The sequence below is a fragment of the Passer domesticus genome, chromosome 24 (assembly GCF_036417665.1).
Source record: "Passer domesticus isolate bPasDom1 chromosome 24, bPasDom1.hap1, whole genome shotgun sequence".
Classification (NCBI taxonomy): domain Eukaryota; kingdom Metazoa; phylum Chordata; class Aves; order Passeriformes; family Passeridae; genus Passer; species Passer domesticus.
Genome location: NC_087497.1, coordinates 3,179,210 through 3,192,858, shown reverse-complemented (window position 1 = coordinate 3,192,858; position 13,649 = coordinate 3,179,210). Strand labels below are relative to the sequence as shown.

At 42.1% G+C, this 13,649-nt stretch overlaps 1 protein-coding gene across 1 annotated transcript; it reads right to left on the bottom strand.

Moving 5' to 3' along the window:
• Positions 1 to 1,374: 1,374 nt before the first annotated feature.
• Positions 1,375 to 13,402, bottom strand: RRAGC (Ras related GTP binding C). Its single transcript, XM_064398499.1, has 7 exons — positions 12,984 to 13,402; positions 9,281 to 9,484; positions 8,391 to 8,590; positions 7,410 to 7,524; positions 5,821 to 5,963; positions 4,531 to 4,679; positions 1,375 to 4,008 (listed from the first exon to the last, which is right to left on the bottom strand). Exons 1-7 carry the CDS (start codon positions 13,248 to 13,250, stop codon positions 3,857 to 3,859), a joined length of 1,230 nt encoding a protein of 409 aa, XP_064254569.1. The 5' UTR covers positions 13,251 to 13,402; the 3' UTR covers positions 1,375 to 3,856.
• Positions 13,403 to 13,649: the final 247 nt, after the last annotated feature.

Below are 13,649 nucleotides of genomic sequence, written 5' to 3'. Positions count from 1 at the left end.
AGACCATGCACACACAGGAATCCCGATATAACACAAAACCTTCCCTAAATGAGAATAGATCACGCACACAGAGGTGTCCCACTATAACACAAAACTTTTCCTAAATGAGAAAAGACCACACACATGCAGGAGTACCGATATAACACAAAACTTTTCCTACATGTGACTAGACCACGCACACACAGGAATCTCGCTATAACACAAAACCTTCCCTAAACGTGAACAGACCACGCACACACGGGAACAGACCCTGCCCGGCCCCGGCTCCGCGGCAGGACTGCCCGCAGCTCCCGTGGCGTTCCACGCAGCGAGTGACGGCCGAGCAGCGCCGGTGCCGAGCCGGTTCCGAGCCGGTTCCGAGCCCGTTCCGAGCCGGTGCCGAGCCGGTTCCGAGCCGGTGCCGAGCCGGTTCCGAGCCGGTGCCGAGCCCGTCCCGAGCGGGCCCGGCAGCGGCAGAGGGCTCCGGGCTGAGCTCCGCTCCGGCCCCGCGGGGCTCCGGGCGCTCCCAGCCCGGCCGAGCCGCCCCACGCTCCGCTGCGCGCTCCCTGAGACACAGACCGTGGAAAATGCTATTATACGGCTCTACGCAGAAATTTGCTAAATATATTGCGTTGTATTGATTAATGGTGTTGTATTAATGTTTTAATAGTATGGTAAATGGGAGTTTGTGGGTAAAATGTAACTTTTGTAGTTAAAATAGAAACTATGGATGTGGGATATTTTTTTTTAAGAAAGGAATCAGATAGCAGCCACAGGACACTTAAATCTTTCGAGAAAGAGAATTTATTGCTCCATTATCAGAAGCTAACTTCTTCCTGCCTTGCTCAGCCATGAAGACACCATCAGGATTCAGAGGAAGAAGTTGACACTGACCAGACAGAATGCTTTGTTTGAATGGAATTTATGCATCATGGATGAGGTGTATGAATATGCAACAGGCTGTTGTTTTTAAGGGTTAATAATCTGTTAACATGTGTCCTTTTTCAGGCTTATTTTGCCCACAAAGGGGTACCCAGACTGTGCATAAGTCTTTGTTTTTATTGTCTCATATTGTCCTCATCCTAATTGTCCAAATTTTTATTACTCTAAGTATATTACTATTTTTATAACTATTTTATTACTATTAAACTTTTAAAATTCTAAAAACAAGTGACTGGCGTTTTTCACAGTGAGGAGGGATTTTTGGCTCTGCCTTCCAGAGCGTATTACACCTGCAGAGCAGCAGAGAAACTGCCTTTGATTGCTCTGCCCTTCTTCCCAGGCCTGGCCTTTCCCTCCATCCCTCTCCTGTGCTACAGATGGCATAATTGCCAACGGGAAATTCAGCCAGTCATCAGCAACACCCCAGTGCCCAACAATGCAAACTCTGAAAGGTACCTTGCAAGGGATTGCTTTATTCTTCAACAGAAATAAACTTTATTCCTTCTCTCAGCAGGTGGGTTAACGTTTTGCCTATGCCCTGCCCTGTCAGCACCACCCTTCTCCTTAAAAGCACAGGTCCTCAGTTGTTTGCAAAAAAAGACTGAAGAACATCCACACCACTGCAGGTTCAGAGGAGGAAAAAGGGAAAAAAAAGGCAGAAAAGTGAAGCCCCAATTGATGGTTTCCTCTACAAGTTCAGTGTTTTTATTGGATATACTGTGATACTGCCTTCCCTTTTCTCTAATGGCATCTCTCCCTGCAGCAGGTCAGCACAGGAAGGAGAGACAAGTTCCTGCCCAAGGAAGAAAATAAAGCCTAATTCCTATCCTTCCTCCTCTTTGGCACCATAAAATTTTCAGAAGCCAAAAATGGTCTGAATAAAGCAGTAACAGGTTATTAAGACTCTCCTTGTATAACAACATCTTAGTTCAGTAAACTGAAGAAATGCTGTGCTCCTTATTAGAGAAAAATTTAACTTTCAGAGCTTAGTTCTGAAACAGTTTTTAATTAAAATGAAAGCTAAGGCTGACTAAATGGGAATGTAGTATTTAACTTCTACCTTAAAGATAACATGACTTTTAAAAGTTTGCTTAACCACAAAGGCCTTTATAGACTTCTGTCCATAAAGACAAGCAGAAATAATAGTATTACAGTTTGACTTTTTTTTTTTTTCATTTTATTAGCACAAAATCCTGTAGTGGTGAAAAGAAAGAGAACATATGCATGTACTTAGAACATGGAAAACTCACTGCACAAATGGGGATTCTTTCTTCCTGTTATTTTGCCAATTACTTCTCCTCTTACCTTCAGAATGGGAACTGTGATAGTGCTTGCAAACTACAAAACCCAATCTTTAAGAGCCCGCTGCACTCCCTCAAAAAAAGCTCTGTAGTTCCATTAGCAAAAAGGGGCTCAGCCTAGATTTAAGAGAACAGACCTAGAGCACTTGAATTCCAGTTTCCTGCTGTAATAAAAACCCATTTACACAGTATGTGCATACACCCCAATGTTAATGCATGTATATTCATTTTTACATATATCAATGGAAGTTCATTCTATAAGCACAGAAGCAGTCCCATGGTTATTTCTGACCACATAAATACACCAGTTGCAGAAATCACTTCAATTAGTTCTTCTTGCAGAAACTTTTACAGTGGGACTTGTACAGTTGGTCCAATGGCTTTGCAACACCTACACACACATAGGGACAGGTAAAAGGAGGCAAGGTCTTTATGGGCCAGTGGCTGGGCCTCCTGCACAGCAAGGCTGGTGTACAGAATGACATCTGCAGTACTAATACCAATAAATTAAAGATTTCACATATACTGCCCATAGTATGAAAGTCAGCAGAATTCACAAAATCAGAAAAACTGCTATTTTAGTCAGATTGCACAGCGACAAACAAGAGGGTGTTTGTCATAGTACAGAATCAATGTACCTTCAAAGTCCAGTACTATTAGTAAATTATGGCACAGTGAACTTAATTGCCATGCACAGATAACACCCTCAGACATTTTGCTAGGAATTGTCTTGATTATCAGTCAGAGTGGAGAAAGATCCACCATCAAGTCAGTAACTTTGTAATTTCTTTGCTTGGGAATAGCTGAAAGTGGCTGCTTTATTCCAACAGATGGCAGACATTTCAGTTTAGTTAGCCATGCAGTTGTTTCATGAATAGGATTAATCACACAGATTTATGACATCCATGTTTTTGCAAAAGAGAGCAGGTAGTTTATTTCTGATTTTAATCCTTCCCTTCCATCAAAGGGGACATACCAAGAAGTGTGGTCTGAAAGCAAAGTATCCCTATCTCCTAAAAGGAAGCTCCAGGTCAGTTCTCTAAACAAACACATGATCACTAGAACAGAGCTCTCTATCTTGCATCCACTTAACAAGCACAGAATTCATGAGAACGATGAGCACACCAGCAAGAACAAGAACTACTTAATGGAATGATTTGAGACCAGCCTCAGCAAGCAAAAAGCTTGAGTTTCACAAGCCTTAATAACACCAATTTTGTTTTTGCATGACAGGAGGTAAACTTAAGCAAAAGAGGATATTCTACAGATTAATTTAAAAAAAAATTAAAAAGTTAAGCAAGTGACTGTTCAGTGTTTCACACAAAACCCAACTCAATTGTTTGTAAGTTTTGACCAGGCAATCAGTCAGACACAGACTGTTAAAAGAGGACTCCAAACTGAAAACCTACTGCATTTGCAATACAGCTGATTTCAAACTGGCATTTCTAACTCCACTGGCCTCAAAGTATTTTCACAGTAGTTTCAGTTGCCCAACATGAGTTACAATCTGCTGTTCCACAGTTAGGACCACTCTCCTCTGAAACATACTTCAGGCTTTCAGACTACTCTTCTCTTGTTCCACAAAACTTTGGAGTGAAGAGCTGACAAGTCTACCCAAGGTCTTTAGCTTTCCTCTAGACTGCATTCCTAGGTGTGCCATTGTGAGTCACTGCTTTCATATTTGAGGTGCTTGATTGATGGTTGCAGATCCTGTGGGAGGCAACACCTACTTCAAAAACTTCATGAATGGCTTTGCGGAAGCAGTGGAAATTGTAGTCTATCAAACCTGTCAAGGAGAGGAAAAACTGTGCTCAGATTGGCATATTTATGTAAGCAGAGCTTCAAAATCAATATCAAATCTAACCAATAGGCATTTTGCCACTTATTTAGTATAAATTTGGACTCAGAAGATTTAACCAACTTTTATTTATTGTAGTATTTATTTGGTCTCAGTTTTTTGAAAAAAAAAGGTACTAATTTGGAATGCAAGGTGTATATTCATGATCAAAGAGTAGGTAAGAGGCCCATTGCTCCATAAAACTGATCCCACTAGAACAGATGGTAGAGACAGAGCTCATGTTAGCTACACAAGTCATTTTGGCAGGAGGACAGTGATTAAAGTGATGATTCACAAATTTAAAAATACGACCTCATTATATCTATCTCCAAAAAATAAAAATTTCCTCCCATAAGAAACTATACAAATGTAGTGACACAAAAATCAAGGTGACTTGTAAAGTCATATTAACATTTTACAGCTGATAAAAAATATTAGATAAAGGCTGTTCAATGGCAGGGAAGTTCTTACCTTTGCGCTCAAAACTCTCTTCTCTAAGAATGCAAACTAATGCCAAAAACTTTGTTACTTCCTTTAAGTACAGGACTGTTGTGTTATTGAGCTTGATAATTGCCATTGACTCTTTATCATAAGCACTTCCAGTGCCATCTTCTTTTAACCTAAAAAAGAGCAAGTTAACCCAAGGCATAATCTAATAGGTATGCACATGTAACTTCCAAGACAAACAGCTGTTAAATGCAGCTAGGAGAATATTACTCATACTGAACTAAGCAAATGGAGAACCTGCAATGCAGGTTAATATTTCCAGTGAGTAAGACCATTATCAGAACTTCAATTTCTCAGGAAAACCAGATCTAAACAGGGCAGAGGCCTTCATTAGATACTGTCTATCACAGATGAGCAGTTAAGATCAAGCTACCAGCGTGCATTCTTTTGATGTCTGGAGTGACATCTCAGTGAAATTACTTTTGGTAAATGAATACAAAGGATTCCTTTGTGAGGCTGGGACAGAGGATGCAACATGGAGCAGGGCACTTTTTGGTCTTAACCTACACCAGCCTGCACTTACAAGAAGAGATGAGCATGCTGTTCTCTATCTTCAAGTTATTAGTGTTAAATTACTATAGATGCAAATGATGTATTGCAAGTTACTTCTAAGCACTCCTGAAAAAAACCCAAACCAAACAGTTACACAGCTCTGGATCAACCCATCAGGAGACAGACCATGAAATGCTGTGGTATTTTCTTGGTAGCACTGCATTTTCCAGGCTACAATCACAGTTCTAAGATAAGTTACCACTTCTTCACAACCAGTCACCACTTCTCAAGTCCAGTGGGAAGAATAACTCTGCTGTAAATTGTGAGATATCAGCACTATATGCATCCCTCACAGAAAGTCAGCAGAAGATGAGTTGACCTCACAAATGTTATTCTGTTCAGACTGCAGCAAGTCTCAACAATGTCACTGCAAGTTACACTTATGGCATGCTATTGACCCCAATTATTTGCAGGTATTTATGTACTTGCTCCACCGTGCCAAACAAGACACAGCAGTATTCAGATTTTACATGAAACACAATTTCCACAAATGTCAGATAGCTGTCTAGGAGGGAGGGCAACAAACCAAGTATAAATGCTGCCAAATAATTTGGATTTATTTTAGTTACTCACAGAACCAATGTGCTCTAAAGCACCTTGACAGTATTTTGCTGCATGACAAAGCCAGCACCACTTGCACAGTTTGCAACCTATTCTACACCTTCTGAGGACTTTTTTTTCTTAAGAGTATTCATCACTTACCCATATATACAGGAAACATCTATGACTACATCAATCATGTCACAGCACAACTCATATGACTGCATGTCCACAGGAGAGCTGTCTGTTGCAATGTAGATTTTGCTGACTACATCGAAGAGAAAAGCTTTTTCAATGCCTGAATTCTTCAGAAAGAGAAAGGATTTGGATTAATTTTTAAAATAACTGCATTTTTATAGTCTCAAGTAGAATTCATAAATTTTCACATTTCACTAGCAGATGTTTAAACATAGGCAATTAGGAGGCTTAAGACAGATTCAAGATTTAGAGCATTTACTTCACAAATACAATGCCCTTGATGCTAGAGTACATATCAACATCACATAGCTGACAAAAATAAAACTGTGGACTCTGTTACAATTCTTTTTAGTTTATTATTTAACTAGTTGTTATTAAGGTTACATTTTACTATGCTTCCAGAATCCATATTCAGCAATTACCTTTTCTGTGTTTCTATTAACTCTAGAAGAGCCAAAATTCACACCCTCCTGAGGGACTGGGCTCAGAGATGAGATATTTCATAGCAGTGTGCTGACTCTTAAATTCTGTGCTTGTGGTATCTTGGCAGTTCAGTTTCTGCATGAAGTATTTGCCATGTAGTTTAACATGCAAAGCAGCTAAGTCAGTGAGTCATAATGTGGTACTTTTCATGGATTTTTAACTTCAGAACTTTTTAATTACAGAAAAGCAAATGCCATTTGTAACTGAGCACTTTAGTAAAGTGCACATGCTCATACAAAGTTCAGAAGCCTTCTATGGTTCAATTTGTCACACATACACTACTGGCAAAGCTTCTTTTCTATTTATGCACCAGAAACATTCCTTATCTCTTCCTAGCTAGTCTGAATACCCAGGACAGTGTCCTGAGGACATCCAGACAATCTTTCTGGCATCAAGATTACACTCCACATCCTCATGGCACTGGGCAAGGTCAACATACCCTTTATGCACTGGGCCAGGTTATTACAAACAGTCCTCTACCAAACAAGCATTATATGATAGCATGAGCTGACATGTCTAAGTGTCCAGCTCCTCCTGGATATAAATGTTTTTTTCTTTGTTGTCCAAATGCCTGCAACAGCCTCACAGACAACTTAAAGAGATGGTCTTGTCTCTAGGGTGATATTTTATTTGATTAAAAGTACAGAGCAGCAAATTGCTATGACACTAATTCCATAAGAAACACAAACACTAGAAGAATAAGGGCAAAAGTCTCACAGGTCATATGGAACAGACAGCTATGTCTGAGGCCAAGTTCATATTATCAAAAAAGTCTCTGGCCAGTACATTAGACTACTAAGTGCCTTAGCAAACTAATCAGTCCACCCTGCTGACAGGAAACCTCCATCAGCTGCAATAACCAGGCAAAATACACTTTGTCAATATTTAGAGAAAGCCCACAAAGCACACACCAGTACAATTCAGCCGTGGTAAAGAGCTTTTAATATAGAAAACCAGGTCACCAGAGTACACCTACATGAGTGCCATGGTCTAGCCAGCAATCTTTAGCAGAAGGACTTGCTTTACCATTCTGGGTATTTCATTCAAAGTTCTGTTAGATGAACACTTACTGATATGAAGATATTAAGTAGATTTTCCAGAGTTGGCAGTTGTGGAATGAGCTTCTGTACCACTTTACTGAAGGCTTCAAATATTGAATGGTCATAGATACTGGTCAAATAAAAGCTGAGATGAGGAGGAAGGGCAAAGAAAGAAAAAGAAAAAGAAGATTCAGGAGTATTTCAGAATTGTAATAGAAATGTTAAAGTTACATTTTCTAACATTCAGGCCTGCTATTTTTGCCTGGGAAACCTTTATCACAAATATGTCTGGACATTGCACAAAGAATCAAAGCTGTGAGCAGCTGGAGTAAACGTGAAACAGATTTTCCCCATCCTTGAGAGATGGGAGACCAAAGATAAAAATTTGAACATTGTTAGAACACACTTCACCCACAGAATGGTTATCACAAAGGTGTAAAAATGCTTAAAGAGATTTCTTCCAGTCCTGTTCCTGGCCTTCCACTTTTTTCACATTAACATTGACAGATACTGGCTCCACAAGAATCAAAAGTACAACAAAACCAGAGAAAAGATAGCTTGATTCAAAGGTATCTGTAGAAGATATCTTAAAAGTGAGCCAAATCTCAAGTAACAGAGTAAGCTTTTAGAACCAGTCACACTAATCACAGGGAGAAGTCAGTGCAAGCCAGGACTAGAAGGCAGAGAGGTTCCCTCTCTTTTCCCTGCCCCTCCAGCCTACATGCACAAATCTGTTACAAATCTGTCACACTGAATGAGAAAGACTTTCAATTATCACTGAGCAGGGATAAATCTGTTGATTTATAAATCTGATACAGTAGCCTGCCTCTTTTTTAGTGAGCCTAACAGCTGAGGCTTGTGCATAAATTCAGCAGTGTATCTTATTTATACAAGTTGGTTCAATATTAAGAAGCTACCCAGACCTTGCTCCAGCTGTTCCACTATGACATCTAAAATCTATATGCATATCAGCAACAGTATGAATCACATATGCCAGAGTCTTTAACTCACCTAAGGTGAAGTTTTTCAAGCCCAGCATCTGTCAGATCATCATTAGCCCTTTGATGAATATCCCTCTGAGTTTCTATTTTATGGTCATCTGATAAACCATCAACTTTATGAATAAAAACTTCAAAGTTCATTTCTGGGTTGACCTTGTAGGCTTTTGAAACTGTAATGTGGAGTCTTGTTAAAGCTTCCATGTAGTCATCCTGTAAATCAGTTTTGGCAGGAATGAATGACAAAGTTTCTGCCTGATAACTATTCCATTCTGCACAAAGACAAAATATTTCAGTGCAAGAACTTCACTTCTGTAACTATAGAAGTTATGGGACAAGAGAATACCTTGATGTGTCATAAATCCAAGCAGCTTAGACTCTTTATGTCAATTAAGTTTCATTAGCTATAAAAGGTTCAACTATACAAAAGCAGACTTCAGAACAAAAGGGGGTTACACTTCAACTCCAGCACAAGGCAGCAGAGATCCACAAGATGGTCCTAATAACCAGGAAACCTCCCAGGGTGCAGTTCCTAGGTTGATTAGAAGCTACCAGATATCCAGTAGTGCCAATACTAGAAACTGAGGTCAGAAGTGTGCTGTTATTAATTGAACTCCAGAGCAGAAAAAAGGGACAATTCAGACCATCTAGCCAAGCAGGTTCTCCCTATTATTACAGAACAGGTAAGTTCAGAGTAGGAGCCCTTTTCCACTCTCTCCACCAGCAGCATATGTCCAGTCACTTCACCAAAACAAAACCACACACCAGAAGTCAGACTGCCAATGCATCCCCTTCATACACAGCAGAAGCTTTATGAACTTATTTAAAATATGAATTACTGGCCTCTTGATAATCCTTTCACACAAAAAGCAAAATTAAAACTTCCTTGTGATTTGTATTTACCTGGGCATCAATAACATATATTAGAGCACCTGTTCCTCTGAAGATCATCTCATAATCAAATGTTGGATCAAAAAAGTCCATCTGTCCAGGAAAATCCCATATTTGGAAGTTCACAAATGAACTGTTGGAAATATCATCCTTGTAGATTTTGTTGGTACTTTCCAAGAACAGAGTCTCATTGGGAGACATTTTGTGAAACACTACCTGTTAAAAGAACACAAATAATAGATTTTACCTTATTAGAAGAAATTAGTATAAGATTTTTGACACGAATTCTACAAATAGGTTTACCTACTCTAAAATGTATAGCTTCCTTTAGGTAAATAGATATCTTCCTGTATCAGCTAAGGAAATTGCCTACCCCTTAAAAGAGCCAAGCAACTGAATTCAGTTAAACATTTTCACAAATAACTCCACTGGCTGAAGACACAGACATCCAAGTTACTCTTTCCTTCCCTGCAAGGCTAGCACAGTGTTTTCAAATTCTGTTATATTCAGATCTGGTATAAAGCCAGTTAATTAACTAACTGCAAGCTTTTAAGAACTTTTCCTTTCCAGTCTTAGAAATTCCTAAAGGAAACTTCATTTTCAGTCTGGTGACAAGTGTTAAAACACAACATCATCAGATGGTTCCTAAGCTACAACAGAAGAGTACAAAAATAACATTTCGGTTTTAGAGGTCCAAACAGCTAGGCAGTTTGCCATCTATTAACACCTCCTTTTGAGTAAAGAATCACAGAGTGGGTGAGGCTGGAAGGGAGCACAGAGGGGTTATCTGATCCAACCTCCCTGCTCAGGCAGGGTCATCCCAGAGCACATGACAGCATTGCATCCAGACAGCTCCTGAGTGAGGGAGACTCCACACCCTCTCTGGGGAGCCTGTTCCAGGGCTCAGGCATCCACACAGTAAATAAGTAATTCCTCATATGTAGGTGGAACTTCCTGTGAAAGTTCACTGAAGAAAGGATGAAGGATTTCACACTAGCTGGCAAAAACAGTTTAGCTGCAGGATGACAAACATACTCACTGCCAGAACTCAAAAAGCCCCACTGGGATTTTAGCCCTTGCTTGTACAGAACCCAAAAGCAGCCTGTAGCAAAACCAGCCAGGGTCAACAGAGAACTCTGTGCTAATACACAGAGTTCAACTCAATTTCAACAAATTCAACTAATTTCAACTCAACAGCATGAAAGTTACTCCAAACAATGCAGTCATACACTAGGACTGCAAAAATTAAAGTTCCATATACAGCACTTGGTAAACTAAAAACTTCACAACAGGGGCTGCAAACTTGGTAATTTTGGTTTCTTCAAATGTTTCATACAGCTACAGAGTCACCCATTAGACACCTGATGCAACAAACTGTTAAAAAAATTGCAAGACAAACACCTCCACACCCAGCAGAGTTTAGTCAGGTTCAAATACTTCAGCCTGGATTTTAAGGCCAAGGGAAAGAATTTATTTCCTTGGGACAAACATCTTAGGAGGCCAGGGTCTAAAGAATGTTTTAAACAGCAGGACATTTGTATGGAGAAGTAAGAACAGTTCTAGATACACAGCAGCTGTACTGCATTCTTCCAGGTTTGCAGCATAGTTTTAAAGTATTCTGAAATCCACATTTCTTTTGGAACTCAACATCTCCCACAAGAGCAGGACAGAATTAGTAAATTCAGTTTAAAGCTGGTAAGTCTCTGGGAAGCAACACTGTCACCTCCTTTTTTTCCCAAAATAGCACACTTCATCAGATGGATGTTCTCCACCTGAACTCTTTCCAGTTTCCTATTACATCAGTACAGTACAGTAAGTCCAGTTATGCAAGTCTGCACAGAAATTTGTTTATGACCTGAAGCAATCACTGCATTCCCAAAATCTACCTAGTTTGCTACTGAATATTCACAGGCTACACCAGTATGGAAAACCCAACTGACCAAAGGGAAAAGAAGTGTCCCTCTCTAGGACCGTGTTTTTTCCTTTTGTGAGAGATCTCTTGTCAATACTGATCTAGTAGAAGCATGAAATATTTAATAATTCATGTTTTTCACAGAAATTTCTAGATAATCACAAAGCCAATGCTTCCCTCAATAGAGATTTATCTTGCATATACCCCTATTTTCTGGCAAGGGGATGATCAACAGCCAGTGCCCAGACAGAAGGGTTGGGTCTGGGTATGCCCATTTTTGAACTGGAGAGATTTAAAAGCAGGGACACTGTCAAGAAGAAATTTCTTGATATTAGAGTTTGCTCAGGCAGCACAACAATGAGCTCCTAGGTACCAGAATCACAGCTTCTAATTCCTAAGTAAGACTGGTAACTGAAAAAAGATAAATTCTATGTCCTCTTATTGCATATTCAATATGAGACTAATAAATTCTATGTCCCCTTATTGCATATTCAATATGAGACTATTCCTTTCCTATACAACTTCTGGAATTGGCCCTCAAAGAATTGAAGACTACCAATCCTGACCATAAAAAATTTCCAAAGGCGACATCTATAAAGAGATTTATAATGTCTTGAAATCTATCTGTAATCTGGAGTTCCTGTCTTCCTCTAGCTTTCAGGGTTCAGTTTTTTCAAAAGTGGGTAATACAATCAGATCTCTAATAAGAGTCTACAACGAATACCATTCACATGACTAAAAGAGTTAGAAAAAGGCTTTCAGTGAAAGCAGTACATTTGCACATACAGTGGGAGCATTTGACCTAAATAATGGGGAATAACTGATAAGGCTAAAAAGCAACAACAGTCCAGTCTGCCACTGTATTTCAGCACAGCACAATGGAAAAGATTTCTCACTAACAGGGGCTGAAGCCAGCTCAGAACTCATTGGTTTACTGCAGTCTTGGATCACCAAGCAGTCTGCATAAGATTGCTAAAAGAAGCAGATGCATACCTTCTATACTGCAATGTCCAAAAAGGCTTCTCTGCACAAAAACTTTCTAGAAATCTCTGCAGGTTTTCACACTTGCATCTGAAATAAATTTGAGGCCCTTAAGTCTAGAGTTGAGACTTATGCATTTCACTAGTAACATCTTCCCATAAAAATGTCACCTGCAAAGTTCATAGTGGGGACTGCAAACTAAACTTGCACTGAGGGACAAGGATTGTTCTGACAGCTACAATTCTAGTCAGCAACCTGGCAAATGAAAAGCCAGTTTTGTCTTATTTTTATTAAGAGACACTAGTGACTTCACAAAGCTACCAACAAACCTAAGGCACCGGAACTGTTGTATTTCCTCCTTGACAAGTGACTGTTTACTCGGTCTAAAGGAAACCAGAGGCTGTCTTTCTGCTCACAGAAAAGCAGAAGTCTCTCTCAAAAGCATCAAAAGGCAAAACAACGGCTCAAGTCTTCCAAGTGGAAGCACCAGCAAAACACCACACACCTCTACCACGTAAAAAAAACACCTCACGATAAATTTCACACCAGTGTCTTCACTTTTTCCTTCTGAAGCCTTAAAAGTGAAGAAATACAAAGGCTACAACCTATGCTACACAACCTTCCTCTCTAGGGCAGATGATCAGAGTCCATTCTGGAAAGCAAACGTCTGTAAGGAGGAGGCTCCCGTCGCTCCAACTTCGCCACACGGGCCCACAACAGAAAGTAGGAACTGCCCGACCAGCAGCACAGCAGGGAGAACCAGCTCGGCGCCGGAGAGGCAGCGCGGCAGGCAGAGGCGGGGAGCCGCCGGCTGCCCCTCACCTTCTGGATGGAAGACTTGCCGCTGCGCCGCAGCCCCATGAGCAGGATCCGCGGCTTGGAGTCCGCCCCGCCCGCGCCGCCGCCAGGCCCGCCCGCGCCGCCCCCGGGCCCACCGGGCCCCGGGCCTCCCTCCAGCTCCGCCTCCTCCTCCTCCTCCCCGTAGCCGAAGTCCTTGGGGAACGAGTCCGCAGCCCCGAAGCTCCCCCCCACCAACGCGGGCTCCTCCGCTGTGCCTGGCGCGCCCGCCCCGCCGAACTGCAGCGCCATGTCCGCCCGAGCCCGCCGCCCCGCAGCCGCCAGCGCCCGTCCCGGGGCCTCCTTCTGCTCGCCCGGCCCAGCCCGGCACGGCCCAGCGCGGCCCCGATTGGCCGCTGTCAGGCTCCGCGCCGCCGATTGGCTCGGGCGGGCGGCGAGCTGGGAAGGCTCCGGTCAGACGACCCGAGTCACCTGACGGCGCTGCCGCACGTGAGCGCAGGGGCGGAGCGGCCCCGGCCCCGGGCGGAGCGCTCGCTGCGGCCCCGGGCGGAGCGGCCCCGGGCGGAGCGGCCCCGGGCGGAGCGGCCCCGGTCCCGGGCGGAGCGCTCCGAGCGGCCCCGGGCGGAGCGGCCCCGGCCCCGGGCGGAGCGCTCCGAGCGGCCCCGGCCCCGAGCGGAGCGGCCCCGGGCG